This window comes from Rhipicephalus microplus, chromosome X (genome assembly GCF_043290135.1).
Source record: "Rhipicephalus microplus isolate Deutch F79 chromosome X, USDA_Rmic, whole genome shotgun sequence".
In the NCBI taxonomy this organism is placed as follows: domain Eukaryota; kingdom Metazoa; phylum Arthropoda; class Arachnida; order Ixodida; family Ixodidae; genus Rhipicephalus; species Rhipicephalus microplus.
The window spans coordinates 316254058-316275665 of NC_134710.1; the positions used below are offsets into that span (position 1 = coordinate 316254058).

The 21608-nt window shown below is 44.8% G+C and overlaps 1 protein-coding gene across 1 annotated transcript; it reads right to left on the minus strand.

The window, feature by feature from the left end:
- Positions 1-12810: 12810 nt before the first annotated feature.
- LOC142777226 (uncharacterized) lies at positions 12811-16768 on the minus strand. Its single transcript, XM_075881555.1, has 3 exons — positions 16719-16768; positions 15944-16511; positions 12811-13115 (listed from the first exon to the last, which is right to left on the minus strand). The coding sequence occupies exons 2-3, from the start codon at positions 16489-16491 to the stop codon at positions 12824-12826; spliced, it is 840 nt and encodes a 279-aa protein (XP_075737670.1). The 5' UTR covers positions 16492-16511; positions 16719-16768; the 3' UTR covers positions 12811-12823.
- Between the last annotated feature and the right edge of the window lie 4840 nt (positions 16769-21608).

Sequence of the window (21608 nt, forward strand, 5' to 3'; positions counted from 1 at the left end):
GGCGACGAAAAATGACAACTACTGCCACTTTACGTGGACACTTACTGGTAATGTACAGCACTCCTTCGTCGAGCCTAGGTGTTTCATAGCTGTTCACTGGAAGCACGACGGTCTCGCCGTCCTCCCAAACAAATACTTGTTCGGCTATTTAGCATGCGCAGCTGCAAAAAATCGGCACACTAAAACACTCAAACGCGTACAGCTGAGTTCCGGCGTCCACTTGATAATGGCTGTCCTGACGTAATACAATGTCGTCTGCTGCTCCCAGAACAAAATTGCGCGGGTGGTCCCGAGCCGCCCGCGGGAAATATTTGAAATATGTGAAGAATTATACACAGATCAACAGATGTCCCACTGCAGATCATAGTCATGTGCTGTCAAACTGAAAAATCTGCAAAACAGAACACATACATTTACTTAGCTTGCAGAGGCTAATAAAAGGCATTCGACTCGGTAGAGATACCAGCAGTCTTAGAGTAGCTAGTGCATGATGCATGCATGAAAACCCTGGCCAACATCTATAGAGAGTCCACAGCAGACAAGACAGACAGACAATGAACTTTATTAAGGTCTTGAGGGGCGACTTGAAAAGTCCCTTTATGGAGGAGGAGCTGTCTCAGAGCAGAAAAATTTTATTCCTGAAATGCATCTGGCAAGGAGACGAAATTTGAGCAATATTTACAGCATGCTTAGCAGAAGTATTTAAGCCACCATGTTGATAAGAAACTCGAATAAACATTTACAAAGAATATTTCGGTACTTACGCTTTGCAAATGACATTTTGCTTTTCAGCAGTGGTGCCGTTGAACTACAATGAACTGAGAGTCTAAACCGAGAAAGTGTTCAAGTAGGGTTACAGATAAATAAGTAAAAGACAAGGATTTAATGTTACGAGGCCAAAAGGAAAGCGAGAGTTTGCAACGGCACACTAGAATCTTTACAATATATAGGTATTTAAGTCAGATATTCACAGGACACACTACTCATGAAAATGAAATTCACCAAACAATATGGATGGGCTAAAGCTTTAATGGCAGACATTCCCAAATCATAAAAGGCAATTTACAACTGTCCCTAAAGCAGAAAGTGGTCAACTATTGTATGATGCAAGTACTAACATATGGTGCAGAAACTTGAATGATAGTAAAAAAAGAAGCAAAAAAAGTCCAGAACAGACCAAGAACTATGCAAAATAGAAACAGAAAATGGTTAGCATAGCATAGAGATATTAAAAAAGCAGAGCTCGGTAGAGAACAAACAGGGCTAGATGACATTCCAGCTGACATTGAAAAAAAAAAGGTGGACCTGGGCAGGTCAAGCAATGTGAGGGAGAGACAAGTGACCAGTTAGAGAGATAGTGTGGCTACAAAACGATGGAAAAAATAGCTGAGAAAGGCAAAAGGCTAGATGGGATTTGCATGCATAAGATCGAATAAGCTTGCACAGGGTTGGGAAAATTGTAGGTAACTGGGGGAAGCCTTTGTATAGCATTGGACATAAATAAAGGCTGATATACAAGAAGAGCATGTGTTATCGAGCTGTTGCACATCGCAGGTTGGTTTCAATACCAACAGGTTATTCAACTCACATCGCAGCGCTACTGCTTACGTATTGTAGTTGTACTACCAAGTGCTTTTCGACATGTTTCTAGCAATGTTGAAACATATCTGGAACATTTAGCAGAACCACGTACAGCCAAGTCCCCTACTCTGTATAGTGCATTTGCAGCCATGCTTAATCCATGGTACCTTGCGAAAGTTGTGGGCTCCGATGTGGTGTGCCCAGGAGCACGCGTGACCTAATAGACATGCTGGGCTGCTTTGCACAAGAGTGACCATGTTGAAAGGTGTGCATTTTTAACCGTAGGTCCATGGTTCTTCAGGGTGCTTTCAGCACGTGAATTCTGAGAGATGACGCGTTTCGACTGATAACACATGCCTGACTAGGCACTTGTTATTGTGCCTGGTCAAGTATATTATGGTTGGCATTGCAAAACTTCTTTAGCACCAACCATTCCAGTTCCAAACTAAAGCACATTGCATGAAGGAACTGAAAAAGTAAGCGCACCTGCCACCACAATTCGGATTTTAAAATTTTACATATTTGATAACACAACCAAATGAAGGCATGACTTCCCCGAAAGGCCATGTTCTACAAGAAGCGAGTGCTCTTTGTACGGAAGTCCCACCTTCATTTGGTCATGTTACAAAAGTATGTGAAACCATAATCTGTGGCAGCAGGTGTGCTTTCTTTACCTGCTTCGTGCACTTTGCTTCAGTGTGAACCTGGAGTGACTGGCACTGAAGAAGTTTCGCAATGCCAAGCGTTCAGCAGCCCACATCATTGAGGCAAACTGGAACCTGAAAATGAGGCATGTCCGCTGTTTCATACTGAAGAAACCTGTTCGCACGACATGGGAAGGCCTCACTGGGCTGGGAAATGTTCACATTGCAGAAAGTGTACGCTATGTACTCAACAAAGGCCCAAAATTTAGCCACAAACCTCTGTTGCTGGCTCACTAATTACTGGCATTACATCGACGAGTTGCGAAAAAAGTCAATGTCGCAGTTAGGGACTATTACAAGACAATGTCTAAGCTCTAGAAAAAATAAGGGAAAAACCCTCTTCGTCAGGAGGATACGTTGAGCGGTGTTGTCATTCTTCAAGTGCAACAATTTGTGCCCATTTCAAGTGGATAAAAGTAGTGGCTCCGTAGTAATGGATGTAGATTCGTGTAACTTCAAGGCAAGACAAGCAGTCTACATGAATTTCGTCAAGTTAAGTCATCAAAAAAAGAGTTTTGAAAAGCAAGGCAGTGGCTCTGAGTAAGGACTTGGAGCTTGCACAACTAGCAGAGTCTATTGCATACACCCTTTCTGTGTTTTTCATGGTGAAGACGCATAAGCCGGGTGTTTCATTCAGGACAATTGTGAGTGATTGAGGTATCTGGCAGAACATGATTAGTCAGTTTTTAATGAAGCGGCTAGACTCTGTTGTCATGAGAGACCCATTTTAAACTGGCGATTTCCCATGCATCATCCACTTTCTTTAAAGAATCCTTCGATGGGTACGTGTTCTTAATAGATGTTGAGGACCTATTTTATTCTGTCCTGCATGGTGAATTGTTTTTCTACATAAGAAGTTGCACAGATGAGAGTGGTGTGGTTGCCTTCAGGAATGCCGCGGGCATGGCAGTATAAGCTTTTAAGCCCTTCTCAAGTTTTATGTTAAAAGTAGCTCGTATGTTGCTCCTGTGTTGTGTAATTTCTTATGTTTGACCGTAACCGCTTTTATTACGTTCCACCCACATTTTAATTAGTGGGAGGTTTTGGAAGTTTCTACGTATGATGATAATTTTTTATTATTTTAAAGCAACTAACCACCGTCACATATTAGCCCATTGTTAACAATGTTCTAGCAGGCTTTCGCAGATTGAAAAAGGATCGGTGTTTACACATGAGTTGAAGGCTTGTGGCTTTTTTCAGTTTTTGGTTTAGCGCATTACCTTGCAGAGTGGTCACGGCTATTGGCTTTTTTGTGTAGGTGTGCTGAAAAATTGCTTCCATATGAGTTGACGCATTCCAAAACTGTGAAAAGGGCCATAGCTGAACAATGCCCAGAGTATGCATGTGCAGGGTCGTGCTCACACGTTATGCAGAAGACTTTTCAAAACCAATTGGACAGGTTGTCTGTGGTTGGTTTCCTTCGCATGCTCCTTAACGCTGTAGCTGAGTTGCTCCACCAGACTTTCAAGAGAGAACACCACGGTACTGGGGTAGAGCAAGAGCGCAGAACAGCGAGACCTGAGGTTGTACCATGTATGCACCAAGCTGCACAAGACCTAAAAATGGTTGCAAACAGAGATGGCATGCCGATTCTTTTTTATGCACAACGAAAATAATTTCAGCTCTCTCATGTATACTATCTAATGGAAGCAACAAAGGTAGGTTCAGTAAGAGGCACGCCAGTCATTGTCACAGAACGAGCGCTCAAAAAGGGCGCGCCGCCGAATTCTCGCGACGAACCGCCGGAGTGACGCCGCGAGGTCAACGAAAAAGAAAGAAAAAGAAAACAAACTTCTAAAGGCTCCCCGGGCGCGCGAGCCTCTCCTCTCGGAAGCGTGGCTTCGCCGACGAACCTCCTCACCCCACATCGGCGGCCAAGCAAGCCCTAGAAATTTCTAGAACGAAAGAGGCGTGGTCATGCCGAGTTGAGTCATCCGACGCGGAGGGCATTCGAACCGTCTCGCCCTCTCCCCAGCCTTCGCTGCGTATCGCGCCGACTAAATGACGAGAACCTTCTGGAATCTCGCGCGGAAGGTATTTAATCGAGCGGCCGAGACGAGAGAGCAAGAGAAGACGGAAGTTAGCGCCAAAGCGCGTAGGGATTCCGCCGTGTAGTCGGCGAAGGTTTTGTCCGTAGAGACAAAGCAGGAGAAGGAGATGATTTCCACCTGAGGGGTGACGACTCGAGCTACAGGCAAGAGTGTGTGTTTACCGCTATCGAGCGAAGACGCGTGGCAACAGCTGCGTGTGTGAAGCCGACGTGTTTCCGGCGAAGAAGTTTGAAGCTCGGAGAGTGGCCAATTGAAGACGCGAGGTTTCCTGGAAGAGAAACTTCGGCGAGGTTTCCTGGAAGAGAAACTTCAGGGGCAGCGGAACGACAACGCTGGACTTTGAGTGAGTGATTCTCGGAAGAGTATCATCCAGACTTTTGTTCCAAGAACTTTGGACTGAATAGGTTTTCTATCTCTTTAGTCTTTAAGTGTCTTGGTTGTTCAATGCATGTGACTGCATTGTAGTGCGTATTGTTGTCTGTGTCCGTTGTTTCGAGAGTGGCTGATTGTACTGTGTAGTACGTTGTTTGATTGGTTTGATTGGTGACATATTGTATGCAACTATTGTGGAGTGTGCATTTTTGTGTATTGTTTTCGATCTGCCATTATTGAGAATATAATTTGTTTGTTTATCAACTCTCGGCTCTGACTTGTTCTTTGGGCCACAGCCGGCGTCCGCTGGCGCGCCAAAAAGGACCACTTCTAAATTGTCCACGCTTTCGTGGTGCGGTTCGGGGGGCCGATACTTCGACCCTTGGAATTAGCCCGGCGATTGCCTCCCGAATTAACGGGACCTGTGACAGTCATACACAAAATGTGTCAACGTGGTCATTTATGAATTTCCACTGTCCTACGGCAAAAGATGAATGTTGGCCGGGAAAGAAAATGCGTTAATGAGCATGCACAGAAACATGAGCTTTCGTTAAAAGATAAAGATGGGGCACATTTGCTGACGCATTGAGATTCTCATAAGTGTGAGCCGTACGTGGATAAGGTTTGGATTATTGGCAGAAGCAGGGACACAACTACTCGAGAATGCATGGATGCATTCTGTATAAAATCACCAGATTCATTAGGTATCAGTGATACTTTGTCTTTCTGGTAGATAGAGAACACGTTCACAGATTGTGATTAGTTGGTATGATCTCAATGTGAGCCTAGCTTACTCCACACATGTGTGCCTATAATTTTCCATGTAGGATATGATGAATAAACTGTGGAAACTTTGAGCTCCCCTAAACCCCTTTTCTCATTATTTTGTCATTAAAAACAGCCATATTTTTTGGGCTTCTACAAGAACATGGACAGATTAGAATAGCAAAAAGTACTTCTAGCCTGACCTTTGTGTCTTGAAAATCCGTAGGGGCAAATTTGACATAGAAGAGGGACACTGTGCCTGGGTGATGAAGACCAGGGAGACATGAGGCTATGACAAGTCACCAATATGCAATGACAAGGAGAATTAATGCAGTGATTGTGCGAGCATTGCAAGCTAGAAAAAGGCTAAGAGTGATCCGTGCCTTCTGTCGCATAAGCCATGAAATAACAAAAGTAACCATCGTTACCTCTGCCACCATCTGGAACGTAAGAGCACTACCAAAGGCTGCATACATTGTTCTTCCTGCACAGGCTTACAGCATGCAGCTCCATAAAAGTAAAGCGAGGGCACATAAATGCTTCAATGTGGTAGTGTCAGAGCGCATACTCAAATCGGTCTGAAGACAATGTTACATTCTACATTTTCTTGCTGGTAAATGGAAATTCTTCGTTAAATTAGAAAATTCCTAATATGGTTTTGCTAGAAAGAGTTTTATTAGTATTTATTAGTAAAAATTACACACTGGGGAGCCATGAAATTTTTGTAAACGGGGGGTGGGTGCTGGAGACGACGTTTTGACGAGTGGGCTTGTGGCTTGTCTTTTACAAGGCTCAACAAAATTTTGAGAAATTTTGTTTAATACAAGAACTATATTACTTTACCATTGTGACTATCCCACGAAATGAATTTATTTATAATATAAAGGAGCCGAGAAATGTAACTTGATGCTCATTAATATTGCACACATGCACCAACGAAGACCAAGAGCTTGTATCGTGCACTGACTACTAAGCGGGGACAAATGTGCTAATCTGATAGTGAAGTAAACATCACATCCTTTTGATTAAAAAATAACACTCAGGAAAACTAGTAATAAGACCCAAAATGACATTGTACTTCCTAAAAAATGAAAAGTCCTTCAATTTTTCATGTAATACTTGATTTAGCAAGACCAAACATATTGTAACATTGGGCAGGACTGCACGGACACTAGAGAAAGGACCAATCACTCTTGTGCCCGCATAGTCGTGCGCTGTGTTAAGATACGTTAAAGTACTGTCACCAACCGGTCTAGCTTTCAGCCCTTCTTTGTACATGTGCTTATTCGCGGACGTCCCATTATTACAGACCTAGCTAACCAGTATGATGCACCTTTTCTGCATAATTTTGATAGAACAGCTTTGTATATGTAGTAAACTGTTTTTCTTGCATGCTTGTCTACTGACGCAACCAGCAGCCAAGAAGCTAGAGACCACAAGAGCGCACAGAAAGCGTTTGAGCATTCGCACGTGCGATCATACCGGTGTCACACGGGCACTTTTGAATGCGATCAGCTTGGGCGTCTGCGCCAAACTCGATCCGGCGCTGCAGCGACAGACCTGTCGATCTCGATCAAAAGTATTCGAGTAACACCAGTATTAGTCACCGCTAACTTCCCAAACTAATCAGATCAAATACGGTGCAGCCGTCATCTAACTGCGATACAAAAAGCTACGACACAGCAAACAATAACCCGTATGACAGTGGTGTTGTCAGTACAGTGCGTCAGACCCTAAATCTCATACGGAAGTATGTCTGCACAAACATGGTCACGCCTACGCGGGAGTAATTCAACGCTACGGCTCGAGTTTAAAATGAACAGAAATGACTACGTACAAATGGAAGTAGTTCAACACTTCCATTTTCCTACTTTTGTGCGGGAAATTTAAATGAACTGACGAGTGGTCCGAATTTCAACGCGGAATCTTTGACCGCCGCTAAGATGCCGCATGGCACAAACAGGCGGAAGTTGTCTTATAGCAATCTAGCAATATGTTTACGCTGACGTTCAGTCACTTGCATTCTAAAAACACTTCTCACTACTTCCTGCTGTGTGACGTCGATAATACGTCATTACGAAACCCATGTTTACGTCACTAGATTAATATTACAATTCTTGGGGCGGTCTCACTCCGGCGGCACGAATCGCGACATAATTAAGAGAGGTCCCGTATAGTGCATGCAGGGGTCCAGAAATTTTGACCACCTGCGGTATTGGAATGGTCCACTTAAAGGGCACTAGCATCGAGCGTGTTTGCCTCCCCTGCATCCGCCGCGGCCAGGATTCGATCCCGCGACCAGCGTGTCGGCACTCGAGCACCATCATAGTAAAAAAAAAAACTCTGTTGTGGCCTCACAGGTTCAAAACAATGTACCAGAAACAGTCTGCTGTAGAATAAGCCTTTTTAAAACTGTATACCTTCTTGGTGTCGTGTACAGACCACCCGCAACAGCATCAGACTATCTTGATAAATTGAATAACTTTCTTTGTGCCCATGTAAATCGGAACACCGGGCTAATTCTTACTGGAGACTTTAGTCTGCCCCACATTAACTGGGATGCTTTCTTGCCTGGTCACGTCCAGATTGATAGTGGTGAAAAGATGTTGAAAATTATGTTCGCTCGTAACTTTACACAAATAGTGCACGAGTATACAAAGATAACATCTTCATCTCGGCCAGTGTTGAACCAGGCGTTCCTTTCGAACAAAATGTGCAATTTTAATATATATGTTCATGAGGGAGTTTCTCATCATAGATTGGTCTCTGATACCATTCCACTGAGTGTTTCACGAGCTGGTACCTAGAAGACCGTGCAAGTAAAGGATTACACGAACGCAGATGTTGGGGTATTCATTTAATTATTTTGAGCACGCATCCGAGCGCGAAACAGTTGAAGAATTGTGGCTACGTTTTGAAGTTATTATTAAATATTGCATCGAACAATTTATTTCTAGTAGAGTAAATAAGACTAGAAAGCGCGATCCGCGGATAACACGAGATATTATTCATAAGAAGCGAAAGTTAAAAACGCTGCAGAGAAGAAGAAACCATGGCTCTGAGGAAATAACACGTGTACGAAAATAATTGAAGAAAGACTTGTTAGAATCTGAGCGGGCATTTTTTGGTCAACAGTTGAATTCTTTCATTAAACATTCGTCTCGCAAGTTCTGGCTTTATGTCTTATAGGTGCGATAAAATTGACCAGGTGAAACGTGGAAATGAAATCGTGACGCAGAATGTTGATTAATTGCAGATAGTCATTTGCTATCAGTCAGTTTTTACAAGACGCGGATGTCACACTGAAAAAGAAGATGTAATATGCAACTTATCTGAGCCGATGGGTGATATTACTATCAGTCGAGAAGGAGTATTGAAGAATCTACTGTCCCTTGATTCTCAAAAAAGCATGCGAGCCGGATAAAATACCCACCCCTTTTTTGCAGCGTTATGCGGAGTGGATAGCTTACTACTTGGAAGTTATTTTTCATAATTCTATTTGTACTAGATCAGTGCTATCTGACTGGCGCACAGCTGTAGTTGTCCCTGTGTTTAAGAGTGGTGATCGCTTGTCCGCCAATATTTACCGTCCCGTGTCGCTCACATCTATCTGCTGCAAAATATTAGAGCATATCGTTGTCAAGCATATTCATTCCTGGAATATGAAAATTACTTTTATCCTTATCAGCATGGCTTTAGGAGTCATGTTTCGACTGGAACACAGCTTATTGAAACTATCCATGACTTTGGGACAGCTTTACATATGAATGAACAAATTGATGCAGTCTGCATAGATTTCGCTAAGGCCTTCGATAAGATACCTCACGACACATTACTGTATGAGTTTCGCTGTGTTGGACTCAATCAACGTCTACTTGATTGGATTAAAACGTACGTAAATGACAGGAAGCAATTCGTGAAAATTGAAAAGTCTATTTCTAGCTAACTAGAAGGGTTTTCTGGAGTTCCACAAGGCTCGGTTCTTGGGCCCTTATTGTTTCCGGTATATGTCAACGATATCGGAGATACAGCAAAACCTCATGCAAAGCTCAAACTGTTTGCTGATGATTGTTTATTTACGCACGAGTGTCTCGTAGCAAAGACCAGTTGAGTATTGCCGAATGTCTGAAGGAATTACACTCATGGTGTGAAGCTTCGGGAATGTAAATCAATTAATTGAAATATGCCATTACCCACATTTCTAGGGAAAAACGATAATTCCATTTGAATACTGTATCGGGAATCACACCTTGTTGACAGTTAATGCGTTTAAGTACCTAGGTCTCACAATAACGCATAACTTGAAGTGGCACACACATATTGATAATGTTTGCTCTAGGGCTTCATAGAAGTTGTACTTAATAAGAAAAAAACTGCAGGGCGCATGTATGGACGTAAAACTTCCTGCTTTTAAAACTTTTATACGGCCGATACTGGAATGTGCCAATATTATCTGGAGTCTCCATCAAAAAATGCTGGTAAATAAACTTGAACAGACACAACGGCTTGCGGCTCGCTTTAAACGCTCGAGATATAAGCACAACGACTCAGTCACAGAAATGCTACAACTCTGTGATCTGGATACGCTACACAAGCGCAGACTTAAAAATAGATTAAAGTTTATCTTTCAATTCTTGGAAGGTGAGTTTAAAATGAACAGAAATGACTACGTACAACCACCTGGGAAACGAAGCTAGAGGGCAAACCCCACACGAGTACTGCCACCTTATTTTGCGCGAACGAAGGCGTACCGTTATGCTTTCCTCCCTGATGTCATCGAATATTCGAATGGATTACTGAATAACATAGTCCATGCGGGTGGTGATAATGAATTCGTGCACTTACTTGATTTACATTTATATGATTTATTGGAAATATAATTGCGATTGTAATCTGTTGCATTGCGAATCACGATGTATGTGTTTCGTTTTTCGTTTGGAATGCAGGGCTTTCATAAATTTGTATATATGTACACCAGATTTATCATTGTGTCTTACCTTTCCTGTAATGACCCTCAATAGATGGTTGGCAGTATCTCTAAATAAATAAATAACCACTAGACCACCGCGGCGGGCCTACGTCATTATGTTATGTGCGAGATCTGAGCGTGGGCACGTCACAGTTACGTCAGATGTTTCGGTGTTTCTACTACTTGCGCTGCTGGGGGACAGAGAGGATGAATAAACACCTTTGGACTGTGGCACGGGAGCAAAAAAGTTGGGAGACCCTAAAGCTTCGCCTTTAGGAGGTGAACGCGATAGCGATATCCTGTACCCAGTGCGTGTTTCAAACACTTAGTGCATGAAACCGTTTCGAACTTTCTATGTACCCACTACGTGGCCTTAACTTATATTTATGCCCAAACTTGGGAAAATTAACAAAACTAATTTATATCCCCAAAATGATTGTTTCTACGACCCCAGAAAACAGAATAAGTCACTTATTAAAATAACTCTTTCAAACAATGATTTTGGAGCCGTCCTGTATGTAGCACACCTATGTTTCACACACCGTGCACAAAAAACATTAGTGTTTATCACTGTCATACGAAAGTTGCCGCACACCCAATATATGACGAACAATCGACAAAAATATCAGCAGCATCGAGAACAATTTTGACTCTATATCGTTTTTTTTTTTCGCAGTATGGCGCTGAGCTACAAGCACGTGAAATAGCCATTTTGTGACTGCAAGCTCGTGGCTATTTGTGATTGTAGCCCAGCGATCACCTAGACTTGCATTTGTCGAGAACAGGGCATCATAAGTAGACATTAGGTGGCGCTACCTTTTTCACAGAAAAAAAAACATTCGCGTTACACTGAAAAGTTTCACCGTCCTACATATATATGAGTTAAGGTAATGGACCCAGTAGCGTGTGTACCTTTTGTAGATGGTGACCGGCTTTGAACCACGAAGCTATCACGATAATCACGTGCTCTGACGCCCACTGGCAGTGGGCACTTGTGCCACGCATTACTTCTCAAATATGTCATGTTGCTGTGCAGAACATCGTTGGCGCAAACTTAAAAGACGTCGAAAGAAGAGACTCGGAAAAGCGCTTTTAAGTTTGCGCCAACGATGTTCTGCACAGTTACACACCAACTAGCCCGACAGCATACGTTACTGAGATGGCATGTTGCATTGTGAAGCATGCATACAGGACGCGCGTGCTTGTGACGCATGAAAGCTACTTTCACTGCATTTCCAAGCAGATTTCACTGTACGCGTGGCCGGGTGGTAGAACATCCACTTGCCCCGCAAGCGACTCGGGTTTGGTCCCCACTCGGACCCTGACGAGCACACTTCGGTCCGCACTCTGACCCACAGTTTGATCATTATTTATTTCATTGACATTGTTCTCGATTTTCAGTCACGCATAGGATGATCATTTTTCGCTCACAACCAACGACGCCGACACCACGATTTCTGCGAAACGAGGCCTTTAACGCTGTCGTGTTAAAAGGCCACGTGACTACCTGGCCGTGACTACCTGGCAACGAAGGACCCACCCGTCAGTGCCGGCGGTAGCACCGGAGTCAGTGAACAGGCTCTGCCGGTTCTGGGAAGGCAGCGCCACCCGGTGGTGATTGCGAGAACTCAGCCTGACGGTCGGCTTCCTTTGATCCCGGCGGCAAAGCGCAGGCACAGAAAATAAAGGAGGCTATGATTTCTAGACGGTCACGCCTCGAGCGACGTTCAGGTGGCCGACACACAGACACACTGCAGTGCAGGTTCTGGGCCAATAAAAGAGCCAGAACGCACTACATCGTATGAGATGTTCATATAATCCACCTATGAAACACAACAGGGAGCCAGCTCTGTCCAGCTTGAATCTGATGACCCGAAAGGCGCTTGTGAAACGTGTGAGGACGGCGGTCAGCGCCAATGGGATCTCGGTATACAAGATCCCACTCACCGATATTCTCGCGCATAACACCATCCACTACATCTTTTTTTTTTTTTTCGCTGTACAACTTATCGACATTGAGTAGCCGAGGTGACATGGACCTCAACCTCTCCACAGCAAAACAGAACAGAACCGAAGGAATGCTTTCTTTTCACTTTCTTACACTTAAAAGAATCAGCACGGCGACGACGACGCCATGATCGTTAATTCTGCGGTAATGCTATAGTAACAGCACCCTGCTGTTCTTTTTTTGTAACTCTCTGGCACTGCCAGAGAACGAAAGAAAGCATGATAATAAGGGCTGCGGCGCGAGCACGAAGGTGCTAGAAGAAACGTGAAACGAAAGGCGAGGCAAGGAAAGCAAAGAGGACAACACGAGCACTGAAACGAACGAAAGGTTCAGTTTATTTCTATCTGGCATTGCCAGCAGTGAAAGTGCCACGTCAAAGGTGCCAGAAGTATTCGTTCCTCATAAGCATGGGCACCGCGTCCTCCGCGACCCCGCGCGGCCTTCTTTTGATGACGATGAAGTCCTCGTCGCGGAAGTGCTGGAAGCACACCCGGGGGCTCCTAGGTCTGTTGATCTCGGGGTCGATAGGGAGCTTCTCGTGCCAAGACGACTCGAGCGCCTCGTCGGCAGGCAGTGAGAACAGCCAGATGCCGTTGAATGTCTCCCTGCCTGACGCGCGGCATCCCGACACGCAGCACTTGTACAAGCTGCCTTTTCTCTTTACCCTGCGGTGTACACGCAGAAGCAAAATGTCACACAAGCTCCCAAAGAATCAATAAGTTCACGCCGCATGAAGTCGACCAGCAGGCAACATGACTTTATTTGTCCCGATCGGTCGGGCGATCTATACCCGTTAAAAAATCCCCGCATCCCGACAAGTGGGCGAAGCACTGGAGTTAAATCAACCGCCCACTCGCGCATTTAAATGAGTGGCAACGCGCACGTACAGTATATGAGATGTTTCATTGGTCTCCGGGCTCGCCTGTTTTCTGCGCCGGCGTTGCTATTCGCGGTCGAGAGCACATTCACGTTTGTTTTCATCTATGGCAGAAAGATTGATTGATTGATTGCCCCTATTATCCAGGCGCCACCCACCAAGGGTGATCGGCCATGAAACGAGTGGCGCTTTCATATATAAAATAATTTGTTTTAATTTCAAAAGGTTGAGCAATAGATAACTTTGAAATCACTTTTGATCATTTTTACAAAGAAAGGAAAAAATAATGTCTTTAACGAATATGCTTAATTTTGAAAATGTGTGGTCTGGAACGCACTTCTTTGTCATCGTTATCAGCCGCAGCACAAAGAATGTGCACGTAATGCCTTACAAATGTGTAGCGGGTACCTCGTTTATTAGCAGAATGACGAACGGCATAGTGGCATATCATGAAAGTTACAGCGGGCGTCATACAGTGGGTACCAATTGCATGTGATGTGCCGGGCAGCGGACAACGCCCAACGGACAAGCCCATATACCCTGTAGTGCTTCGCCCCAAAAAGGGCCCTGCTTCAAGCTCGCGGAAAAGCCCCAGAATTCGTGAACAGAAATCATCGTCATGATGAACCCGCACGCGCTCTTCATGCCCTCCTTTTCATCTCCTGCTTCGCTCCCAGAACACGTGCGCCGATTTTGTCCGGCGTGGGATGAAATAACTCTGACGTGCGAAAATGAGTAGATTGAGAAAGGGGGAAGAAAGGGAAAACGAGGGAACTCTTGGCGACATACGAGCTCCCGTACTCAAGATCCGAAGGCGATCGAGCGTCGCAGCCACTCGGCTACCCAAGTGACAGCATAGCCAAGAGGGCGAGAAAGGAAAGCGAGCGTGAGGAGGAGAGTAAAGCATACAATTGTATTGCAAAGGGTTGGGGAAGGAAAGTGGAGTAGAGGTGGAGGAAAATATGGATGAGAGAGGGTGAACCAGGCGAAAACCATGCATGGTGTATCGTAAAAATCCGCGAGAAAAAGAAGTGAGAGCGAGCTGGAGGGAAACACCGCCGGTTCCACGGTTTTCTCAGCCTTCGCGCCACTGCAGTTCGTAGCGGCCCATGCATGCTTTTGAACACGGTAGGAAAATTCAGCCGATCGGTATAGTTGAGACTCCTACGAACATATGAGCCAAACATTATATAGCCAAACATATGAGCCAAAGCACAGCAAGCGGCAGGGAGCTTACAAACAAACTTCAATGTCAGCCAGAAACAGTTCGCTCTTCTCTCGGAAAATGACTCCAAAAATCGACTTCATGTCACCGGCGCAACCATTGGCTGACTTGAACATCGTGTACTCCAGACTGACCGCGGTCGCCATGGTGGGCTTTTTTTTTTTGCACTCCCTTCCACCAACCCCCCTCCCCTACTGAGGCTCATATCTGTAATGATCCTATTGCGATTGTGAAATTTATTACAGAGACTCTTGGGAGGGCTTTTGCCGTTGGGTTCCGTATAAAGCCTCCCGAGCAGCGAACGACTTTAATCAAGAAAGCGTAGCCGCGATCTTGACAGAGATCCGTAGATGGCCCATATATATGCATCATGCGAGCCGTGCACCAACCGCTTACTGAGCGTTTACACGACAGGCAGCTCGCAAACCGCTTCAATCCCTGGCGAGGCCGCATTCTCTCACAGCAGCGCATTGTATACACGTACGCGTGCATGGCCGTCGCATTCATTGCTTCACACATGCACATACAAGATACAACACGCGGCGTCGAATGAAACCCGAACAAGCGTTATAGAAATTGGTCATAATGCGCAGCACCACCCAGTTATCACCATTGACAGGCGCGCAGCACTTCGCTTGTCCATCTGAACAGCGCTTGCTAACGCTTAGCAATAACGCCTATAATAGCAAAAGCATTCACCCAAAGTGAAGAAAAAGAAGAGGACGGGAAAGAGCGAGAGTTGCTAGCGACACGCCTTCTTGTCCTATTGTTCCCTTTCGGTATCCTTCGTTTTGCTTAGCGCGAGCCAACTAACTGATCGATTGATATGTGGGGTTTAACGGCCTAAAACCACCATATATATTTATGAGAGACGCCGGAGGGCTCCGGAAATTTCGACCACCTGGGGTTCTTTAACGTGTACCCAAATCTGAGCACACGGGCCTGCAACATTTGCGCCTCCATCGGAAATGTAGCCAGGATTCGATCCCGCGACCTGCGGGTCAGTAGCCGAGTACCTTAGCCACTAGACCACCGCAGCGGGGCGCGGGAGCCAACTAGCCCAACAACATGTATTATTTTGCTAATGCTTGCTGCTGTTAGCGTTTTACTTGATGCCTATATAGTACCATCACACACATGTATGTATGTATGTATGTATGTATGTATGTATGTATGTATGTATGTATGTGTGTGTATGTATGTATGTATGTATGTATGTATGTATGTATGTATGTATGTATGTATGTATGTATGTATGTATGTATGTGTGTGTATGTATGTATGTATGTATGTATGTATGTATGTATGCATGTATGTATGTATGTACGTATGTATGTATGTATGTATGTACGTATGTTCGAAAGATAGGGGCGTTTACTATGCATACTCACTGCGGTACTCTCATACGGATGGGCGGCTGGGACCCGGGGACCATACACAAGTTCTTGTCGTTGGCTCGCCCCCCGAACTTCTCCACCTTCTTCTCAATCAGAGGTGCCTCTTCCACTTCGGGACGTCCCGACGACGTTCCCGCCATGGCGATTCTTCTGCTTCGCCTGCTGGACGCTATGAGCCTCGCCTTTGCCATCCTATTGCTTAGGGGCTTCTCCACCTTCCTGCATTCCCGGCGCGCATTTTTCCCGGCTGTCCCTTCGGACACGTCTTCGGCGGACCATCCAACGGTTTCGTTCGCGCCCGGTAACTCTCGCTCACTCTCCCGCTCGAATACGTCCCCGGTCACTTCTTCGACTTCCATCTTCATCACCGAACCCCGCGACGAAGCGCTACTCTCGCCTGCATCTTCCAAGCATACCCGTGGCTCCTGCAACATCAGCCCGTAGACTTGGGCCCCCTCGGAGCTTGTTGCAGGCTGCGTTACACCAGAGCACCCTTCGGGCTTATCGGTACTTTGCCGATGATTGTCCACAGTTTCTGACATGCTCGTGACCTGCGTGACGGCTGGGGGAGAGAAACGGAGAGAAAACAACATTTCTAAATAACACTCGGTCATCACATAAAACGGGGTAAAAAGCCAGCTTTTGCCGCGCAGCCTTCGTTGTTTCTCAGACAATTCGTGTAAATGCTCCATGCAATGCCGTTTACTCATCCTCGCGACGCCAAGAAATTATTGAGCGCTTCAGGTCGTTCACTTTCCCGTATATTTACCTGTGAGCCTTCCTCCAAAAATTAACAGCCACTTTTCGTCGTTTCGTCGTTTCGGCGTTAGGGCTACTACAACGCACCTACGAGAACCTACGAGAACAGACGAGAACAGACATGGCCGAACACCGAGGAAAGAAAGGTAAAAGCATAGAGTTTCCCACAATACTTACTAGAGGGAACTCTGGCGCTAGTGTCTATGGGAGCTGCAACGCACGGCGCTTCAGCGAGCATGGGAATGATGGGTAGTACACACATTTGTCTAATATTCGTACTTCTGGCCTGCCTTTGGCTCCGTGTGTGTTCGTGTGGCTTGGAGCTGTTTTCTTACGAAACAAGTATTAGCAAATGTTCGGCGGTTGCGCTTACGAAGTTCAAAAGCATTCAATCTTTCTTTCAAAACAAAATCAAAACAAAGCAATAAACAAAGCCGCAAGTACGATTCGCCGCACGCAAGCACGAATACTAGGCAAATGTGTGTACTACCAACGCCTCCTCTAGAAGATGCCTGCCGCGTGAGAAGAAAAACAGCTGCCACACGCTTTTCCTCCTTTATTTTAGAATGTTCTCGGTTGCTAGCGTCACCTGTGGCAAACGGTGCAACAACGCAACACTTTTGCATAGCCTCCGAAACAGTAATGCACAATTGCGGGTCTCGAATAACTCTCGACTGCCTTGCTCCTATAGGCCGCAGACGAAGAACGCTTAGCTGATACCGCCCGCTGCCGTGATAATGGATGGATAGATGGATATGGCTGTACCCTTTAGATCGGGCGGTGGCTAGCGCCATCAAGCCGTAATACCTAATGAACCAAAAACTATATTTATTTTTTTTCCTTAAAAGGTGAGTTTGAGGATTCGTACTTTGCAGTGACGAGTTTAATTTTCACTCGTGCCTTGACTTTAGCCACCAATCAGATAACCTCCTTCTAGTTAAGTCTACCCGCTTAAAGTTTATTTTGCCCTCCCGGTCCCTAAACCCCAGTGCTTTGAAAAAGCACTGAGATAATAGTCTCGGTCGCGAGCGCCACCGCGCGGCGCTTGCTGAAAACGAAAGGCAGGCCAACTCCGCTGGGAGCGCGACTACGGAATCCCCAGGCATTGTTTAGAGGAGGCGTTGGTACTACCCATCATTCCCATGTTCGCTGAACGATCGCAGCGCCAGAGTGCCCTCTAGTCACGGAGGAAGGAAAGGTTTCCTTCCTCCATGCCTCTAGTTAATTTTGAGAATCTCTAATTCTCTATGGGTAAAAGAGGCCCTGACTAGAGTGTACTAGAAGTGTTGAGTGGCAAGACCGCGCCTCGCCGCCTGATCCCTCCCACGTTGCCCGTAGCGGCGGCGCTGCAGTCGCATAGTACTAAAAGAGCAGCGCGCCGCGTGCAGGAACTCCTATGCGTTTCGGCCCCTCCATCGTGCTTTCTTAATTCAGATTTCTTCGTACCTGTCCATCATTTATGTCTAGCACATATGCCATAGTCCTTGAAGTATGACAGGCCAATCTACTTAACTTGAGCTCCATAAGAGCCCTTGTAGAGATCGAAAATAATTCTGAAAGAGGGTGTCTTATATTGATTTCTTCTGTCTTGACTCTTTCTTCGTTGGTTAGGTGTCTACAATATACAAAATAACTAAGCCGATATATTGGAAGTTAGCTGCGCTCAGAAAGCCGTGAGATTAAAAAAAAATACCGTTTCAAACGCACGCAGAACCAGGGGGCTGTTAGTAGACAGGGGAGAGGGAGGGAACCTGAACCCCCTACACCATAAAATTGTTTTATAATTTAACTTTTTAGGTTATACTAAAATATTTACACGCATTCAAAGCGACCACCAATTGCAAAGGTTAGTGGTTCTGCTGCACCCCCCCCCCTCGAAAAAATTCTGGGTGCTAGCTTAACGTCGAAGGTTTATTTATTTATATATTTATTTATATACCTTAAGGGCCTCTGAGGCATTACATAAGGGGGGTTTCATACAGTAATCAGTGACAACAGCAATTTTTTAACAAGAAAAGAAGACACGAAAACAAGAAAACATGCGCTGGCTACACAGTTTGTCAACCAAGATAAACAAGAAATAACACAGCAAGGTTTTCACAAGCGAGCACATTTAAAAAGCTGCATGACACGTTATACAGCAATGCCTAAGATTGACCAACACATTCAAGGAACGCAAATAATGCAGACTAAAAAGATGATTGCTGTGTATGCGTTACAATGCTGGCAGGCAGAGCGTTCCACTCTATCGGTTATCGCTAAGACAAGGGGTGAGTACTAATGTTTTTTTTTGTGCGAGAAAATATAGGTTCAATTTTATGATCATGATCAACGCGTGCGGAAATGTACAAAGCAGGGTGAATGAACGTATGGTGGAACGGCGAATCACTGTGGTATAATTTGTGGAAGAAAGATAAGCGGAAATATTTCCTGCGCATGGCAAGAGGTGGGAGATTTAATTTTTTCTTAATGAATGACACACTTTCACAGCGGGAACAATATGACAAAATAAATCGCGCGGCTTTGTTTTGGACAGTTTCGAGCGTATCAGTAAGGGTTGCTGAGTGGGGGTGCCATACTACGGAAGCATATTCTAGGGTTGGCCGGATAACAGTATTGTATGCGTGAAGTTTGGTGTCTTTGTTTGCAAGTTTCAGGCGGCGCTTAAGAAGACCAAGTTTTCGTAGGGCTTTCGCGGTAATGTATTCTACGTGGCTATTCCAGGTTATATCAAAGAGGAATAAAATACCTAGATATTTAATAGATGGAACTGTCTGAATTACCAAGTTGTTAATGACATACTCATTGGGCGAATGATGTGCAATGGATGAAAAGCGTACGTGTTTGGTTTTGTTTACATTTATTTCCATTTGCCATGAAGGCACCATTCTGATAATTTTGTCAAGTCAGACTGCAAGATGTTTACGTCGTTTGGTTCGGTGATTTCCTTATAAATTACGCAATCGTCTGCAAAGAGGCGCAGTGAAGAGTTAATATTGGATCCGATATCATTAATATAGACTAGAAACAACAGAGGGCCTAATACGGATCCCTGGGGTACCCGGATTTGACGGGTCTGGGAGTAGAGATAACGTTGTTAAGTTTAACTGACTGCACCCTGTTAGTAAGAAAACCGCTTATCCACTGGGTTGGTTTATCGTCTAGCTGTAGATTACAGATTTTAGTCATCAACCTTTTGTGTTGCATGCGGTCAAACGCATTAGCAAAATCTATAAAAATTGCGTCAGTGTAGCGGGAGTTATTCAGAGAATCCTTCAGGTCAGTTACCAATTCGAACAGCTGAGTTTCGCATGAGCAGTTATTGCGGAAGCCATGTTGGTTATCTATTAGCAAGTTATTTTTATTGAGGTGAGATACGATGTGCGTAAACAGAATATGCTCGAGTATTTTGCACGGAATAGAAGTAAGAGACATTGGCCGGTAATTATTAGCACATGATTTTAACCCAGATTTAAATATAGGTACCACTAAGTCTGACTTCCAATCATCTGGGACGCAACCTGTGTTCAGTGACTGCTGAAATATTAGTTTCAATAAATACGATGATTTTTGAGCGGTTAATTTCAGAAGTTTGGAGCTAATGCCATCGGGCCCTGGACTCGTCTTGTACTCAATGGCACGTGCTACGCCATTTTCGGTGATTTCTATTGGGAGAAAGATATCATGAATGACGGTCTCTGGTAGGTCGAGGGAATCTAATGGAAGCTTATTTGAAAATACCGATGCAAACTGATCACTGAATATTTCCGCAGTTTCCTCAGCTGACGGAGAATCGCCATGCTCACCGTCTAGCAAGGTCGGAGAATCAGTGTTTTTAGGGTTTACCACTTGCCAGAATTTTTTAGGGTCAGTTTTGAGGAGTTTAGGCAGTGTGCAATTGAAAAATTTATGTTTGGCTTTTTTAATAATGGTTTCGGTTTTTCTTGATACATTCCTATAGTTATCCCAGTCTACTGTAGATTTTGTCCGAGACGCCTTCCTAAATGCATGCTTCTTTTTATTAAGACTTCTTTTCACATCCTGTGTGAACCACGGATCGTTTTTGGTTGATCTAATAGCCATTTTTGGTACGCAACTATCTTCGATTTGTTTTAATATGCCACAAAATTTAATCCAGTTTTCATTTGCAGTGCAATTTGCAAAGCTGGCTTCGAACTGGGGTGTAAACTCTTCCAGCATATGATTCATTTTCTCGACATTGGTGCGTGCATAATTAAGTATGTGCTTGTTCTTTATGGTTTTATCGGGCAGTGGGATAGATAAGGAGCAATGTACGGCGCGGTGATCGCTCATTTCCTCTAGGACATGAGTAAGTGCATCATCGGGTTGGTTAGTGAGTATTAGGTCCAATATGTTGTTTCCGCGTGTTGGTTCCGTCACGAGCTGGGCATGTTGCGCAAATGTGCTAGGTTTATGAAGTTAAGGCTTTCTTGACGACGGCTAGCACAGCTAACAGTGGAAGAGGACCAGTCTATATCGGGGTAATTGAAGTCCCCTCCAAGAATCGCAACAGAGTTTGGGTGCTTGTTTAGGACATAATCAATGAAATCATTCAGGTGTCCAATGAACTCTGGGCCACTATCTGGAGGTCTGTAGCACACGCCTATGACGCATGATACATGCCCCAAGCGTGCCGCAACCCACGTAATTTCAAGGGGCGAGTCGTAGTCTATGACGGAAGAACGAAATTCTTTCCTAATGGCAATAATCACCCCTCCACCGTGACGAGCGGCTCTGTCTTGTCGAAATATTGTGTACTGCGCAGGGAAGCCAAGTTCACTGTTTTCCGTGTCAGAATTTAGCCACGTCTCCGTGCCAAGAATAACATCAGCATTGCACGTGTGTATAAGGGCTTTAAGTTGGTCAAGTTTGCTATATA